The sequence below is a fragment of the Lycium barbarum genome, chromosome 11 (genome assembly GCF_019175385.1).
Source record: "Lycium barbarum isolate Lr01 chromosome 11, ASM1917538v2, whole genome shotgun sequence".
Classification (NCBI taxonomy): domain Eukaryota; kingdom Viridiplantae; phylum Streptophyta; class Magnoliopsida; order Solanales; family Solanaceae; genus Lycium; species Lycium barbarum.
In genome coordinates, this window is record NC_083347.1 from 72,782,402 (window position 1) to 72,799,323 (window position 16,922).

The 16,922-nt window shown below is 35.6% G+C and overlaps 2 protein-coding genes across 3 annotated transcripts in view; one reads left to right on the forward strand and one right to left on the reverse strand.

Annotated features, from left to right (window-relative positions):
* LOC132616838 (protease Do-like 9) overlaps window positions 1–6,347 on the forward strand; it is a 9,802-nt gene extending 3,455 nt beyond the window's left edge. Inside the window, exons 2-9 of one of the 2 annotated variants that reach the window (XM_060331562.1) lie at window positions 1,631–1,830; window positions 1,991–2,171; window positions 2,264–2,455; window positions 4,788–4,969; window positions 5,079–5,228; window positions 5,315–5,365; window positions 5,483–5,587; window positions 5,671–6,347. In XM_060331562.1, coding sequence (XP_060187545.1) covers window positions 1,631–1,830; window positions 1,991–2,171; window positions 2,264–2,455; window positions 4,788–4,969; window positions 5,079–5,228; window positions 5,315–5,365; window positions 5,483–5,587; window positions 5,671–5,769 — 1,160 coding nt within the window. In that variant the 3' untranslated portion in view covers window positions 5,770–6,347. Of the gene's footprint in view, window positions 1–1,630; window positions 1,831–1,990; window positions 2,172–2,263; window positions 2,456–4,787; window positions 5,021–5,078; window positions 5,229–5,314; window positions 5,366–5,482; window positions 5,588–5,670 lie in introns of both variants that reach the window. The other variant, XM_060331561.1, reaches the window with a different exon arrangement.
* A 1,823-nt stretch (window positions 6,348–8,170) lies between these two features.
* On the reverse strand, window positions 8,171–14,098 carry LOC132617358 (serine/threonine-protein kinase STY13-like). Its single transcript, XM_060332346.1, has 6 exons — window positions 13,546–14,098; window positions 10,344–10,465; window positions 9,364–9,560; window positions 9,104–9,278; window positions 8,895–9,029; window positions 8,171–8,802 (listed from the first exon to the last, which is right to left on the reverse strand). The coding sequence occupies exons 1-6, from the start codon at window positions 13,823–13,825 to the stop codon at window positions 8,596–8,598; spliced, it is 1,116 nt and encodes a 371-aa protein (XP_060188329.1). The 5' UTR covers window positions 13,826–14,098; the 3' UTR covers window positions 8,171–8,595.
* Between the last annotated feature and the right edge of the window lie 2,824 nt (window positions 14,099–16,922).

Genomic DNA, 16,922 nt, shown 5'->3' on the forward strand with positions numbered 1-16,922 from the left:
ATACCACATCAATTCGTTATGTATGGATGATGAGATTCCACTCTTTCCACGGCAAAGTCAGCATCTTAGCCCCCATGTCGTTGGATAGTAGGTTCGAGGGCAAGGAAGGAGGTTATCATTTTGAAGCCTGCGAGCTAGTAATTCCTCTCCTCGAGAAAATTGGCAACATCGTGGTTGGGGCATTCCTCCTTCTTTTAAAAGAAGACTAACATCATGAAAGGGCAGCCCGGTGCACTAAGCTCCCGCTATGTGCGGGGTCCGGGGAAGGGCCGGACCACAAGGGTCTATTGTACGCAGCCTTACCTTGCATTTCTGCAAGAGGCTGTTTCCACAACTCGAACCCGTGACCTCCTGGTCACATGGCAACAACTTTACCAGTTACGCCAAGGCTCCCCGTCGCAACATCATGGTGAAGGATAAATCTACAATATTATAAAGAAAAGTAGGGTATGGGGAGAGTTATTAAAAAAAAGTTAGGGTAAACGATAAATAAGGATTATTAAATATAAGCAAAGGCAAAATGAGAAAAATAAATAAAAAATAACAACGCGACCAGACCAAATCGATAGTTACATAAAATGGGATTTTCGTCGTTACTTAATAATGAATTTTACGATAAGGTACAATAAAATTTATGATAACAATCAAAACGAACATTGTATTTAAAGTAACAATACAATACAATAGGTAACATCGATCCAAACAAGCTTAATTACCATTCTTTTTGTTAGACAAACTTGAGGTTTGTCAATTCATGTTCTGTTCTAATATCGGTTATTTAGAGATAGGAAGGTCTCTTTATATGGTATTGGGAATTACTCACCTCATGAGCTAAGCTTTTGGGGTTGAGATTGGCCCAAGGTCCATTTCTTATCATGGTATCAAAGCCATTGGCCGAAGGTCTATTTCTTATCATGGTATCAACGCCTGACTCATCCCAATTATTGGTTTACTTGATGTTGGCCCCCATATTATATTGTCCACACTCCATTTGGCAGGGCAGGCCTAGGCGTGTAAGGGTGTTGAGTTTCCACATCGGCTATTTAGGGAGAGAAGATCTCTTTATATGATCTTGGAGTAATTCTTACCTCATAAGCCAGTTTTTGGGGTTGAGTTAGGCTCGAGGTCCATTTCTAATCAATTCAATGTTACTAACCTAGTGTGCATTTGGTATGGGAGAAATGTTTTACCCTTCGGAATAATTTATGTTTGGTTGGTTATAATAATGTTTCTGTGAGATATTTTAGTAGGAAAGGTTGATAACGTTGGTTGAAGCAAGTAATATGGAATAAAAGTTGAGATATTTGTTGTCTTTCAGTGAAATTTATATGGAATAAACGTTGAGATATTTGTCATCTTTCAGTGAACTTTATATGGAATAAAAGTTGAGATATTTGTGTCTTTCAGTGAACTTTATATGGAATAAAAGTTGAGATATTTGTAGCCTTTCAGCGAATAGTGAACTTTTATTCGTTGGAACAATTTAAGTGACCAAATACCAAAAACTGATTTCATAAAGGAAATTTTTTGCATGAAGGTGCTTTTCTTCATACCAAAGGCACCCCCTGATTGCATCATTTTACTGTCAAAATTTGGTAAATTCAATATTTCTGTTGTTATTATGAAACAGCAATGTTAACTGTGAATGATGATGAGTTCTGGGAAGGAGTATCACCTCTTGAGTTTGGAGATTTGCCTGCGCTGCAAGACGCTGTTACTGTTGTTGGATACCCTATAGGAGGAGATACGATCTCTGTGACTAGCGGTGTTGTCTCGCGCATCGAGATACTATCTTATGTTCATGTGTCAACCGAGCTCCTCGGATTGCAGGTTATGTTTGGAAGTTTCTTCCTTTCTGCAGATACTTCTTTAATATATCATACAGGTCTTTTGTTTCCATAATTTGGTTGCTATGGTTTTAATTTCCCAAGCGGAGTCGCATGACTGCACTTAAATGGATTTTTTAACAATAAAAAAAACTACTGTGCAGATAGATGCTGCCATAAATTCTGGAAATTCTGGTGGACCTGCATTCAATGATAAGGGGAAGTGTGTAGGTATTGCATTTCAATCCCTTAAACATGAAGATGCCGAGAACATTGGTTATGTCATACCAACACCAGTAATTATGCATTTCATCCAAGATTATGAGAAGAATGGAGCATACACAGGTACTTGAAAATTCGTATAACATTTGAACTTGATTAAATTGATGGTCTCAAAGTGGAAACTGATTTTTGTATGAACATCTCCTGCATTGTAGGATTTCCTATCATTGGGATTGAATGGCAAAAAATGGAAAATCCTGACCTCCGCTTGTCAATGGGTATGGCGCATAATCAGAAGGGTGTCCGTATCCGAAGAGTTGAGCCTACGGCCCCAGAGTCCAATGTCCTAAAGCCTTCAGATGTTATCCTTAGCTTTGACGGAGTGGATATAGCCAATGATGGAACAGGTGAACACTGGTTTCATCCCAGATTAGACATGTTCGAGACAGTTCTCTTAGTATCAATGTGCTTCCACTGATATACTAGTTTGTATTTTAGTCGGGAAGTCATCCTTACTGATGTATGGCTTAGGGTTAAGAGAGGATTTTGATGCAGTAGAATTCAGAAAATGCATAGTGATTGGTGAAGATAATTTCCCTACATCACCCCTCCTACCCCGCCCAAAAAAAAAAAAGAGAGAGAGAGAAAGGAATGCGAAAGAGATGATCAATGAAGGATAACAACGTTAAATAGGTAAATACACCTGTGTGGCTGGTTTACTAAATTGCCTTGTACCTCTTCATGGGAGTAACTAGCACCACTACAGGAGAAAATATGATGATGAATAATAACCGTCCTTAGTTAAAAAAATTTGAACTACTAAAGCTTTTTCGTTTGGGGCTATCAAAGGTGATAGTGCATTTACCTGTTAAAATTTCCAGAAGATAGTAAAGCTGATTCTGGTGAAATTAGTCCCTTTTTGCTCAAATTCACATGCACGTTTCTTTTTAGCCTTAAATCTTTCGAAATCTTGAACAAGTATAAAAAAATATATATAGGACAAATTCCATCAATTTCTTTGGTTCTAGCCGCAGAAACACTGGATTCAAGTTGTTTATGAACATCGTGATTTGTAAGGCTTAAGCAACAACCCAAGCTAGAACCAATAGATACTAGTACTAAAACAAATACTTCCCCTTGTTTCATTTTATATGGCACTCTTTCTTTTTAGTCCGTTCCAAAAGACCGTCACCTTTTTATATTTTAAAAAAAAAAAATTATAACATTTCCATTTTACCCTTAATGACACTCTTATAGTTATGACATGACATGTTTATGACACAAGATTAGGGGCATTTGGTATGTTTTACATGCTTAGCTTATGATTCAAAAGTAAGCCTTTCTTTCTTAAACGCTTGTCAGTTAAATAACGCCATGTAAAATAAAATGCTGGGAATATGAAAGACTATATGGAATTTGTAACCTAGTATTGAAATCTTTTCCTGTTCACCAATTGTGTATATTTGATTTTATAGATTACTAAAATGGTGATTTCAAGATTATGCTTTATATCCATTATCCTGAAGAAAAGAATGCTAGGTAAGTATAGATTAATTAAAGTGGCATATTCAGATAGAGGTCTGACTAGTGTGAGTGCTAGACTGAGTACCCAATTGTGATTGCAAAACTACAATTTGGTATCAAGGTTTCATACTTGGCTTCCATGCTTAGAGTGGAGAGTATAGTTGTGGTCAAGAACAAGAAAGCATATTGAAGTCATGAAAGCGTCATAAGATTTCACTGTCCTTTTTGTGGTCTGTTTTCTTGAGTGTACTGTCTTTCAAATGCTTATCAGAAAGGAAATATGAAATTCTGGTAAATTCCTTATAACGTATCCACAAGATACAAAGGATGCTGAGGAATTATGCAAATCATTGTGATTTAGGTACCTGGCGATTAGAAAGGGACTGAAGAAAGAAAAGAGGTGGGAAAGTTTGAATTCATTTACTAGACATCTTATCCATTGATGCTCTAGAATATGTTTCTGACTTTGTTCTTTACTCTTTGTTGGTGTGCTTAGTTTTTTTCTTCTTCCGTATGATTCTGCTTTTTGTAAGGTAGATATTATTGTCTAGTAGTTAATACATATCCAATTTTCCCGCAAAGATATTTATTTTGGTAGCCGTTTAACTTATGGTGGAATGTAGTTGTGTACACATTGCTCAATAGGGTATCAAACTTGGTTTCTCAAGCAATTCATTGGGCCATGCCGAAGACTGCATTTCATGCATGTCTATTTATCTTGATAGAATTATTACTATCGTAAGCATTTCATTCTTGTGCATAAATGATAGTGGTAATATCTTTCCTACTTCTTTAAATTCTCTCTTCTGTGCTGTGAATGAATTTATTTGACCATTCCGGAAAAACAATAAGTCGTCGGGGGATGGTTGAAGGGGCAAAAGAAAATACAAAACTGTTCTTTCTGTTGCTTGCTTTGGTAATGGATGTATGAATCTGGTATATCTAGTTTGATTTTCCGGAATGCCATTTAGGTGCCTATCGGAGAAATGGTTGTTGCATGCTTTTCTTGTGGAAGGAGAAATGAATCCTATTTTTGGCCCAGTCGCAAACTCAATCCCCCGTACACCTAATAGACTGAAAAATAAATTCGACTCACAGATATAGATGACTTCCTGAGATGGAAACGGGGAAAGCTCAATCACTAAATATCTGAACTTCAATATTAATTCTTTTTTAAATTGTAAATCCTGATTTTTGGGGTGTTCTTGTTTTCAGTACCATTCAGGCATGGAGAACGCATTGGTTTCAGCTATCTTGTTTCTCAAAAATATACTGGAGATGATGCTCGAGTGAAAGTTCTCCGTAAATCTAAGATTCTAGAATTTAAAATAAAACTCAACGCACATAAACGATTGATTCCAGCTCATATCAAGGGAAAACCTCCTTCTTACTACATTGTCGGTGGTTTTGTTTTCTCTGCTGTTTCTGTTCCATATTTACGTTCAGAGGTTTGTAATCAACTGCATAACTTAATATTTTATTTATTACTTGTTGTCCATGACTCAGAGGGCTTACATATCATACTTGGTACCATCTTTGTTCCTTAAAATTCAGTACGGAAAAGATTATGAATTTGATGCCCCGGTTAAGCTGTTGGACAAACTTCTACACGCAATGGCACAATCAATTGATGAACAACTGGTTGTGGTTTCTCAGGTAAGGCTAGCTCTCTGTTAGTTTACTAGTCCATTATCATTATGTCTACGACTCTTTTCTGATCTGCCTTGTGCACTTCCTATTAGGTGCTTGTGGCTGACATCAATATTGGTTATGAAGAACTGGTAAACACTCAGGTAAGAAGAAAATATTGTGGGACAACAGAGCTTATCTTATCACAGTAGTATTTACAAATTAGCAAGCTGGCATTGCAATCTTATTCACGTCTTGACTTTGGATTCAATGTAATTTAGGTTCTTGCTTTCAACGGCAAGCCTGTAAAGAATCTGAAGAGCTTGGCTAATATGGTGGAGGCCTGTAAAGAAGAATACTTGAAGTTTGATCTTGATTATAATCAGGTTCTCTCTAACTGATATTTTGTGTTCTCTTTTCTTTTCTTATTCTTACGGAACCCTCAAGGTGATTCTGTTGTTTTCTTTAGATTGTCGTACTGCAGACAAAAAGTGCAAAAGCGGCAACGTCAGATATTCTTGCAATGCATTGTATACCTTCGGCCATGTCTGATGATCTGAAGACATGAGAGCTGTTTGTGATGGTTTGGATGCCCAGGAAATCTCCACATTCACCTTTTCCCCTCTTTGAGCTACTTTGTTCGTTCATTATCATTGGTTATGGAGTTTCTAGGGCCAAGTATGGTGTCGTTGATGGTTGATCCGAAGAGAGTTCATGTTCTCTTCCCTGCAATAGGGAAACTGAAAAAGATGCTAGGGAAGTTTGTACCAGATTTGCTTTCTTTCGTTCCAGATATACAAGTAGAGCGGCGCTATTTCTCTGCCAACGGCTTTAGTGGTTTAAAAGATTTTGACTGTAGTTCAGATATCATATCAGGAGATCTATACAAACAAGGAAATATGCAATCACTCTCCCCCTCAGCATCCTTTTGTTTCCTGCCTATATAACTTTTGTCGTTGAGAAAACATAGCTTCCGTTAGCATTATGATTGCTGTGTATCACCTAATGATGTGATGAGCTCGTAGAAGACTATTTGACTTTGTTTTCTTCTTTTGGGATGAACTATTTTAGCCGAGAATTCAAGATCACTAACACCGAATTCAGCCGTCTATTCACAATTCAAACAAGGATAAAATTATGCTTCAATGATCTGTTATCGCACTCTTTCCACATGTAACATTATCTGCAAGTGATGAGCCGAGAGTTGTGTGTTTTGCATGGAGGAAAATTTTCTTAGACAACAAGTGGGTTTTTAACTTATTTTTTAGTGTTTGGTAAGTAATCAAAAAAATATTATCCGTAAAGCATTTATATATAGTCTATCAAAAGATTATGAGGGTGGAATGGGATGGGGAGTGGGGGTTCAAGGGGGGTGGGGATTGGGGCATAGGATGGGTGGAAAGGAGACAATGAACTTGAAATGTTATTTATGAAATTTGTTTTTCTTACTTCCATGATAACTTTTCCTCATTTTTCAAGTAATTTGTTTTTCTGAAGAAAACATTTTCGAGAAAAGGATAAAAATGGTCCCTTAACTATGATAGTAGGTTCAAAATAGTCCCTTAACTATGCACTTAACGGTTTTAGTCCTTTAAATTTGTTACAAGTTAACAAAAACGGTCCCTTAACTATGAGAGTAGGTTCAAAATAGTCCCTTAACTATGCACTTAACGGTTTTAGTCCTTTAAGTTTGTTACAAGTTAACAAAAACGGTCCCTTAACTATGAGAGTAGGTTCAAAATAGTCCCTTAACTATGCACTTAACGGTTTTGGTCCTTTGAGTTTGCCATAAGTTGACAGTTTTAGTCTCGACAAAATATTCATCGAACTTATTTGTTAGATTTGACGAGAACTATGAAAAAAAGGTAAAAATTAGTGAGAACTCTAGATCGGTCAAATAACTCGGGACAAAACCGACGGACGTTAGTCGGTTATAGGAAAAAATTGAGGAAAAACCTACAGACTTGATAATATCAAAAAATAGTGTCTCGGAACACAAAGACCGACGAATTCTGTCGATTAAAATCGAGGGAGTCCATTCGCTAAGTAAAATACACTAGATTCGTTTTTACTGAAAACTAGAGAAAACTAAATACTTCCAGTGTAATGATTCTTTTTTTTTTAAAAATAGTTTCTGCGCATTTTTCCTCAAAAATAACCGCTGGACTTCCGTTGGTTTTCGTAAAAAACAATAAAAATTAAAAAAAAAATAGTGCCCCTCGATTTTATCCATCGGTTTCCGTCCATCGTTTTTTTCGCTTGTTTTTGGTAGTGATAACTTTTTAGTTAAGGGACTATTTTTAACCAACCCTCATAGTTAAGAGACCATTTTGTCAACTTATGGCAAACTTAAAGGACCAAAACCGTTAAGTGCATAGTTAAGGGACTATTTTAAACCTACTCTCATAGTTAAAGGACCATTTTTGTTAACTTATAACAAACTTAAAGGACTAAAACCGTTAAATGCATAGTTAAGGGACTATTTTGAACCTACTATCATAGTTAAGGGACCATTTTTGTCCTTTTCTCAAACATTTTCCAAGACATTTTTTACCAATCCTCCACGCCAAACACATCCTAAGTCTCTTAGTTTTCTTAAAGGAAGATGTGGAGGTTCCGTCAGAAATTCATGAGGTGTACAAGTGCATCCTTCAGTATAATCCCATTAACAATGCCAACAAACTATTCCCTCAATATAATCACTTGGTGCATCTATAACCCCTTTATCCTGTTCATGATTCAAACCTCTAAAGGCTGTGCAACACGTTACAGAACAGTAAGACATTAACGGAAATAATTATCATATCCTCTAAAAATCAGAGTTTTCCCAATTCAAAAGTATACCGCACATCAAAGTAGAGCTAACTCCTGCTTTTCAATTACTAGAGTGCCAGAGGCGGATGGAGCTTTTGAACAATGGATACTGAACCAATATTTTCAACACGGAACATAATATATACGTAAAAAGAAGCACTAAAATTCAACAAATATTAAATTCCAAACTCAATTTTAAAGTACGATGAGTTTAGTGCTAAAACATTACTCATTGAATTCATAAAGTTTAAATCCTGAATCCACCACTGCTACACGTTCTACGTTGTGTAGGTTGGAGCTTGCTCAGACCAGGACCAACCCGTCAATTGTGTTTAAAAAGACAATTGATTTCAAAGATGAAAAGGTACAGAGCTGTACATGCATGAGCTGATGAATGAATGCATGCATGTATCAGAGCTTCTTTTACCTCACCAACTTTAAGTTCCAAATATTGAAAACTTGAGATCTTAAATCTTCTAATAAAACTATGCTCCTTGTTTTTTTACATGCTTTCTCTTCAATTGACTATGACTCAGTACCCAGAACCTTAGTTCTATTCAGCGAGCCATTTCTAGCTTTCTCAAGGACCTCGGTTTTTCCTGAAGCACAAGCAACCCTGCCGTTGATCAACAGGGATCATCCCACCTCCCTTTGATGTGTCAATTGTTTCCAACAAGGATACCACTTCATCCATTTCTGGCCGTTTGTCAGGGCTAGCATCCCAACACCGCTTCATTACATTTGCCAAAGAACTAGGGCAACAACGAGGTATCTCGGGCCTCAAATTCTGCAAATTCATAGCACAGTTGTGACTTTCAACGAACAAAGATGTGTATTCTTAAGCTATAGGATACTTTACTTCAGAATACATATTTGTACCTGTCGGACAACTGCTGTTGTCACTTCTGAGAAGCTCAGATCTGGATATGGCATGTCACAGCAATATATCTCCCAGAGGCAAATGCCAAAGCTATATACATCACACTTCCGGTTATAGGGGTTGCCATTAAGAACCTGTCTTGTATTACCAGAATTAGAAAGTGGGAGGCAACATATATTTCATTAGGATTCATAAGTCAAGCACATACCTCAGGTGCCATGTAACCTAGGGTTCCAGTCTCACCGGTCATATCATTAGGATTTGAAGCTTCAACACGAGCAACACCAAAATCTGCTATTTTTAGAGTACGATTCCTGTCAAGAAGCATGTTCTCTGTTTTGACATCCCTATGGACGATCTTCTCAGAATGAAGATAACTTAACCTGAGAATGGATTTTAACATGTCAAACACAGCAATGCTGTTAAGAAATATGAAAGAAGTGGAGTATAAGCATTATGAAATTTCACCCCCGTGCTAGATCCAGCGCCAGTTGGACCACAACTTTGAAGGCCAACTTCCTCCTATGGCTCTTGATGAGAAATGATTTGAGAGTACCCCCAGGAAGGTATTCAACCACCACACAACAAAGGTTCCGTGGAATGCCAATGAAACCAGTCTCAGTCTGTATGTTAAGATCTGGTGTGCCCATTGCAGCTCCTATAAACTACAAGACGATTAGCCATTAGATATTTTTAATATTCTTGCAAGTGGAACACTTTATGCTCCAGAAAAAGACTTCCAAAGCATCGAACTAAAGATCCCATGCCACTTTTACACATCTATATCGAAACTAAATTGCTGAGTAGAGCATGACACAAAATTATTCAGAAAGGCACCGACGCTGCATTTGGACGAAATGAAGGTTTTTCAGGGGAACCCGAGTATGTTGAAATTCAATAAGTTGAATTAAGTAGAGACTTCCAGTCTTTCTCAAAATCTGGAAACAAGACTCCAGAAATAAAAACCGTTGATAAAATGGAACTTATGCAAATTCTAATGAGAAAACTCGTAAATATTCATGGGTCAGCAGCTTGTCAATGTGACCGGAAATACTTCGTGCCTTCAGCTTGGTCACATGCCTTTGATTTGCTATGAAAACCAATTTGTACTTCAACTCTATAATGTACCAAGTTAAGAATCAATAGACCTCCTTCATATTTCAGTTAGATATGTAGCAACCAAATCGAAGAGTAATTTGGACGACTATAGAACCCAAAGAGTTCTTTTTATTTGGCTTTTTTTGGTAATAGGTAGAACTTAAAGAAATTTCAGCATATATCATGCCATCATTTACAAAAATTTGCATCCATTTTCTATTTCGTGGCGGCAGGATCACAAAAGCTGACTTGTCAACGTAGTATATATTACCACCAATAGAACAAGAAGAAGAAGAAAAGAATGGCAAAATGAGTAATTGACATTGTATTGTTGAAATTAGGTAACTTACTTTTGTGACGTTAGGATGATTAAGTTTGTGCCATACAGAAACTTCTTGTGCAAAAGCTGCTCTGATTGAAGAAACCTCAGCTTGAGACCTCTGGCCTTCTTCTCCCCAATCAAGAAGCTTTACTGAGGTTAAGGCAAGAGAAAAACTGTTGATTAGCTAAACGAGAAATTATGATGCTTCTCCTTTTTTTTTTTTTTTTTTGATTAAGCACCGGGTGTCCGGGTCTCTTTGAGCCCCGACTAATCCCGGGGGTGCACAGGCCCTCGGCAAGGAGTTTCCCGCAAGTGCACCACGGATAATTCAGGGTTTTACCCCAGTCCGATGGCCCTCAGAAATTGTTTGCACCCAGTGGGTTTCGAACTTGAGACCTTGAAAGGGAGAAAACCCCAAGGCTCAAGCCAATTACCACCAGGCCAACCCCTGAGGGTTAATTATGATGCTTCTCCTAGTTCTGCACTTTCAATTATAACATGAAAATGGATTGGATGAGTTGACAAATTGCTAGTTTGAAAGTTGTCTCGAATTGGCTCAAATGACAGCACAAAAACTTAAGAAAGTTTGTGCTGAAAAGTTAAAATTTTAGGTTTCAATTTCCGATTTCGTTCAAATTTTCTTCTTTTGCCACTAGGCTAAGAGCCCGTTTGGATTGGCTTATAAGTTGGCTTATAAGCTGTTTTCAGCTTTTTTGAGTGTTTGGCTGGCCAGCTTAAAGTCATTTTATGCTTAAAATAAGCTCAAAAAAATAATTGAACCCATTTGACTTAGTTTATCTAAAGCAGCTTATAAGCTGAAAACAGCTTATAAGCCAAAAAAAATAAGTTGGACTACCCCAACTTATTTTTTTCAGCTTATAAGCTGCAAACAGCTTTAAGCTGTAAGCCAATCCAAACGGGCTCTAAATTGCGGTTGGTAACAACTTAATCATCAACAACTTATTGCAAATTAAAAATATCCAAGATCAATATGTCATTCATTCATAACAATCGGGAAACCATGCTCTTCCATCGTTTCCAAGACTCAACAACAACAACATACCACACAAGTGGGGCCTGGGAGGGTAGGATGTACGCAGACCTTACCCCCACCTTTATGGGGTAGAAAGGCTGTTTCCGAAGACCCTCGGCTAAAAAAAAGGGGGACATCAAAATAGCAAGATACAAAATAAATGCAGCAAAAGATAATAATACACAAAGCACAGGAGACTGCGCGATAATTGAATACTGCTACTGAAAGGGAAAGGTGAGAGGAACGGGCTAACACCCTCCCCCCCCCCCCCCCCCCTTCCACACAGGGTGTGACAACACACTGCTACCTACTAACCTTCTACCCTAATCCCTGGCCTGCAAAATTGAGCATTGCATATAGCTTTAAAGTGGCTCAAACCACTTAGCCCATTCATTTGGTAACACCTTATCCATCAGGAAATTAAGGGCAACGGCCCGTGACAACAGACAACAGATACAAAGCTGCAAGCTACAGTAGCATTATGGTATGTACATCAAACAGGTTCTTTCTACTTTTTTAATAAGGTAAAGTTTTTTTAATAATAGTAACATGCTTGTACTGCAGCTATTACAGAAGAAAATGGACTTGTTTTACATCACATACTCAAAGATTTTAACAAGTGCAGCAAGTGTTTCATATTCAAAACAAGATCCCCATTCATCCAACAGCACATAAATTGTATACATCTATATTTGATAACATAAAGCATCTGTTCCTTTCAGTCCATTGTACATCAGACAAGCTAACACCAAATAGTAAGCACTTAGATTCCATGTGTCAAAATACTTTGGGAAAAAGATCCTGATTTACATTTCTACTTTTGACTATGACTTAAAATTATCCTGTTGTATTTTAACGTTGGCACTTAGATTCCATGTGTCAAAATACTTTGGGAAAAAGATCCTGATTTACATTTCTACTTTTGACCTATTTTGCTCGGACTTTGCAAAAATGTTGACGGGTGCGTGTCGGATACTCCAAAAGTAGTGCATTTTTGGAGAATCAGACACGGGTGCGGCAACATTTTTGGAGAGTCCGAGCAACTTAGCTTTTAACTATGACTTAAAATTATCCCGTTGTATTTTAACGTTGGAACGACAAATACAAGATGATTTTCTAACAACAAGTGTACAAAGGGCTCTGAAGTAAAATGGAGGGTAAAATACAATTAATATGTTTCCTGTATTAAAAGGGTATCTTTTACTCCCTTTGTTTCAATTAGTTTGTCTTACTTTCCTTTTTGGTCTGTTTAAAAAAGAATGCATCTTTCATAATTTGGCAACTCTTTGATTCCAACATCCCACATGGCAATGTTTAAGACAATAAGATTAGAGGGCATTTTGGTTCATTTTGCGTATCTTTAATTTAAGACCATAAGATTCAAAAGTTACTTTATTTTCTTAAACATCGTGCCTAGTCAAATTAAGACAAACAAGTTGAAACAGAGGGAATACTATTTCCCGAAGAAAAAAGTACAATAACTCATGTTATATTTAAAGCTGGAACGACAAATGCAAGACAGATTTTCTAACGACAAGGGTACGGGTGCTCTAAAATAAAACGGAGAGTAAAATTAATATATTTCTATAACAAGGGGGTATCTTTTACTAATTCCCGAAGAAGAAAAAAGTACAATAACTCCTAGGTTGATTTCTCAGATGGTCACTCAACTAATATTTACTATCTCAAAAAACCACCTTTCTTCTTGATTCCAATTTTCTTCAATAAAAAAAGCGACTTTCTGTCTATCGGAAACAACCTCTCTACACAAGGTAGGGGCAATATACACTTGTGGGCTTACACTGGTATGTCGTTGTTTAAAAAAAGTGACTTTATGAGATAATAACTATCAGTTGAGCGACCATCCGATAAATCAACTCTATAACTACACAATCCCAAGCAAGCTATAAGATTCGCCTTGAATCCTCGCTATAAATGACACTCCACTTAAGGAAAAACAAGAATAACAACAACATATCTAGTGTAAATCACACAAGTGGGGTCTGGGGAGGGAAGGATAGGATATACACAGACCTTATCCTATCTTTGTAGGGTAAAGAGGTTGTTTCCAGCCTCGGCTCAAAAATGAGTAATCAAAGCACGATAGAAAGGAAAATAACTACAACACAATAAGATAACAAGATAAACATCCATTTAAGGTAAAAAGCAAGAATAAATGAAAATTAAATTAAATTACCAGCTACATCTAGGCCATCATAGATACCACGATGAACAGTACCAAAAGTACCCCTAGCAATGACAGTCTTGATAATAAGCTTAGATGGATCAATTTCCCAAGCATGTTTTACAGGGATCTCTCTATCCTTGTTATTTTCTCCTGTTTCTTCTTCTTTGCTGTTACTCTTTTGTTTGTCCATAGTCCATGCTCTGCTTAAATGCCTCTGTAACTGTTCATCTAAGCTTTTCAGATCTATACGATCTGCTCTCACAAAACCCACTTCTCCACTTCCTTCCATAACACAGATTTTGTAATTATAGACAGAATATCTTGTTTAGTAAAACACTACAAAGAATTCATTTGTTGAGGAGCATATAAGAGAAATGGGGTCTAGTGGTTGAAATTTGGGGCAACGGCCATGTTTGAGCTGTCACTGTTGCTGCAGATTTACAAGCATGAAGATTACTATTTATGTTGTTTTCTGTTTACATAATTTGTTCTTTTCCTTTTGGGAATTTTATTTTATTTTAACCAGATGATTTTTGCTCTTCTTTTGTTTGCCCTTTTTCTTTTTTTCTATGTTATTATGTCAATCACAAATAATGAGAATAACTGTACATTGATGTCATAATAAATAAGATAAGGGACATGTGACTCCAACAGTGTGAAAAAGTTATTCTAGTTTATAGGAATAACTTATTTCTTTGAGCTGAAGGTCTACCGAAAATAGGGTCTCTTTCAAATTTAAGATTTGTGTATAATCTGTTCTTTCTAGACCTCACTTTGTGAGATTACACTAAATATGTTGTTGCTATTATAGAATTATTTTTTTAAAGAAAAGAAAGTTTATATAACTTAATTGTTAATTGCTACCCCTTAGGGGTCGTTTGATACAGTGGTGGGATATTCAACCATATCGCATGGTTGAGATATCACATGAAATTGATTATCTCACCTTCTATTCAAGATAGCTAACTACATCATTTTTTTGTAAAAATTGTACCGGAATTAGATAATACCTGTAAACACCTAATTTTTGACCGAACATAAGCTTTACACCCTATTTAGCTTTTAAATATTTCTTTTAGATCTAGATTAGACATCTTGATTTTTATGTCAATTTTAGTTAGTTTTATTTTAAAAATTGAAAACTTTAAAAATAGAGTCACATTTTAAAATAAATCTTGTTTTCATTTTTATTTGTAAGAGAAAAGAAATTTGAAAAAAATATATAATAATAATAATAATAATAATAATAAATTTTTTTTTTTTCTTTCTTTTCTTCTAATTTGGGTTTAATAAATAAGCTAGTGGTTTTACTATTCTTTGACTATGAACTAGCTATTTAATTTTTGCTATATTTCATTGGTCTATAAATGATTAGCTAATTTCTTATTTTGTATACTTTTATCTTTGTTTAAAATAAATAAATAAAATAAAAATAAAAAACTGAAACAGCAAAATCCTAAACTATCACCCTCACGTCTCTTTCCCTTTAATCCTAAACTACCCATAACCTTCCCCAACTCCCCACTCCCTCACGTCTCCATTTTTCATGCAACACACACCCTCTCACGTAACACACACACACACAACGCAGCCCACAAAAAATTATAAATACACACACAACACAACTACACGAGAAGATGAGAAACAGGAGGGTAGAGAAAAAAAAAAAAAAAACTCAGAAGTAGAAGGAGAAAAAAAAGCAACAGAGAGGAGTTAAAAAAAAAAGCAGTGGAAGAAAGAGCAAGGGAGATAGCAAAACAACGTAGAAGAAAGAAAAAGGAACATAAGGAAAGAGAGAAAGAAAAACAACGTAAGCAGTAGAAAAAAAAAAAAGAACAACAAAAACAGTAGAAAAAAAAAAAGATCAGAAGCAGTAGAAGAGAAAAACAAAAGAGAGTAATTTCAGTAACAAAGAGCTTTGAGGGTTTACGAGTTCGAGATTTGGATTCCATTCGTGGTTTGTGGTTCGAGCTCCTGTCACAGTTTTTTTTTTCGGTTAGATCGAGTCCGCCGGAGTTTGGTGTAATCAATTTCATATTAAAGAAGATTCACACTAAGAGGTTCATATTCTACACTCTTTTTTCTTTAATATGAATTTGTACGTGTTATATACGATTTTGATATATACATATCCATGATGTATCCACTATTTTGTAGTTTATGCTAGTGCATCCATTATTAAATAAGTTATGTAGTTAAAATCATGTTAGCAATCTCAATTAAAGTAAATTAGATTTTAGTTCGTGCGAAAGTGTTTACTTAATCGAAAAATTTCTTATGAATTTATCTTATATGTCTCAATAAAAGCATGGGTTCGGTTATACTTCTTAGGAATCGGTTAAGTTAAATCTATTTTTTAGATGAATCAGTAAATACATGGACAGAACTAAGACTACTTTCGAACCTGCAAATAAATGATGGTTATACGTGGTATATTCTTATATTATATGTTGCTGTTGGGTTTGTAAAATGGAACCTTAGTTGTGTTTTTTTTTAGAAAATTATAAATATCAGTATCTTGTTTTTTTTAAGACGTTGAGTGTAGAAATCATTTGTTGATAGTTTTGGTGTATCAGTTTATAAAGTCAAAGGTTAAATAAAGAGATGTTCCTCAAATTCATGATGATTTTAAATGTTTAAAAAAAAAGGATTAATGGTGCAAGCTTAGTTGTGTTTGCTTAGTTATGGTGACTTATCGAGAATTTAGCTTTAATTGCCAGAAATTTTGGAATAACCTTTTAACCTTGCTTCATGATTGAATATAGGTGATGGATTGATTACAGTTAACTAATAGTTGTTTACGTTGAGATTAGAGGTTTCAAATAGTATTTTGGGGTGTAAAGTTATTTGCCAAAATTGACGTAAAAGGAAATTTATTTTAATATTTTATGCCATGATTAATTGTACTTATTCTGTTATCTGTTTATTTCTTTCAAATAATGAGTGAATCTGGCCTAAACTAATGTGGAACTGAAAGCATTAATTAAGTTCTAATGTTTTTTTTTATCCTTTCCCGTCAAAGAGAGCTAGGGTTTGGATCAATTAAAAATTAAAGCATGTATAGTGTGCACTATGTATATTCTGTTTGAAATTTCCCCTACATGTAATTTGCTCCATGAAATAAACTGAAGTATTTTACGTAAGTGGGTAGTTTGTTTTGTTATTAGACTTAATAGATTGTTTTCTCAAGAGATCGAAAAATTATAATGGTTTTAACGAGAAGTTTCATGTCATTTAACAATACTTCAAATAGCTAGTTTAATTTAATTGTCTTGACTTCTTCGAATATATTATTTCATCTCTCCGTTGATTTGGTCAGGAATATGTATTTTAAGTAAGACAAGCACGTTTTCTTCAAGATTAATTTAAGTCGAATATTAGTCAAT

What these genes read in the sequence shown, in the direction of transcription:
- LOC132617358 (XM_060332346.1), bottom strand. Translation starts at nt 13,825, where the DNA reads ATGGAAGGAAGTGGAGAAGTGGGTTTTGTGAGAGCAGATCGTATAGAT. An exon ending in TGATGGCCTAGATGTAGCTG is followed by an intron (nt 10,466 to 13,545) that starts GTAATTTAATTT and finishes CCTTAACCTCAG; the next exon opens with TAAAGCTTCTTGATTGGGGA. An exon ending in ATCATCCTAACGTCACAAAA is followed by an intron (nt 9,561 to 10,343) that starts GTAAGTTACCTA and finishes ATCGTCTTGTAG; the next exon opens with TTTATAGGAGCTGCAATGGG.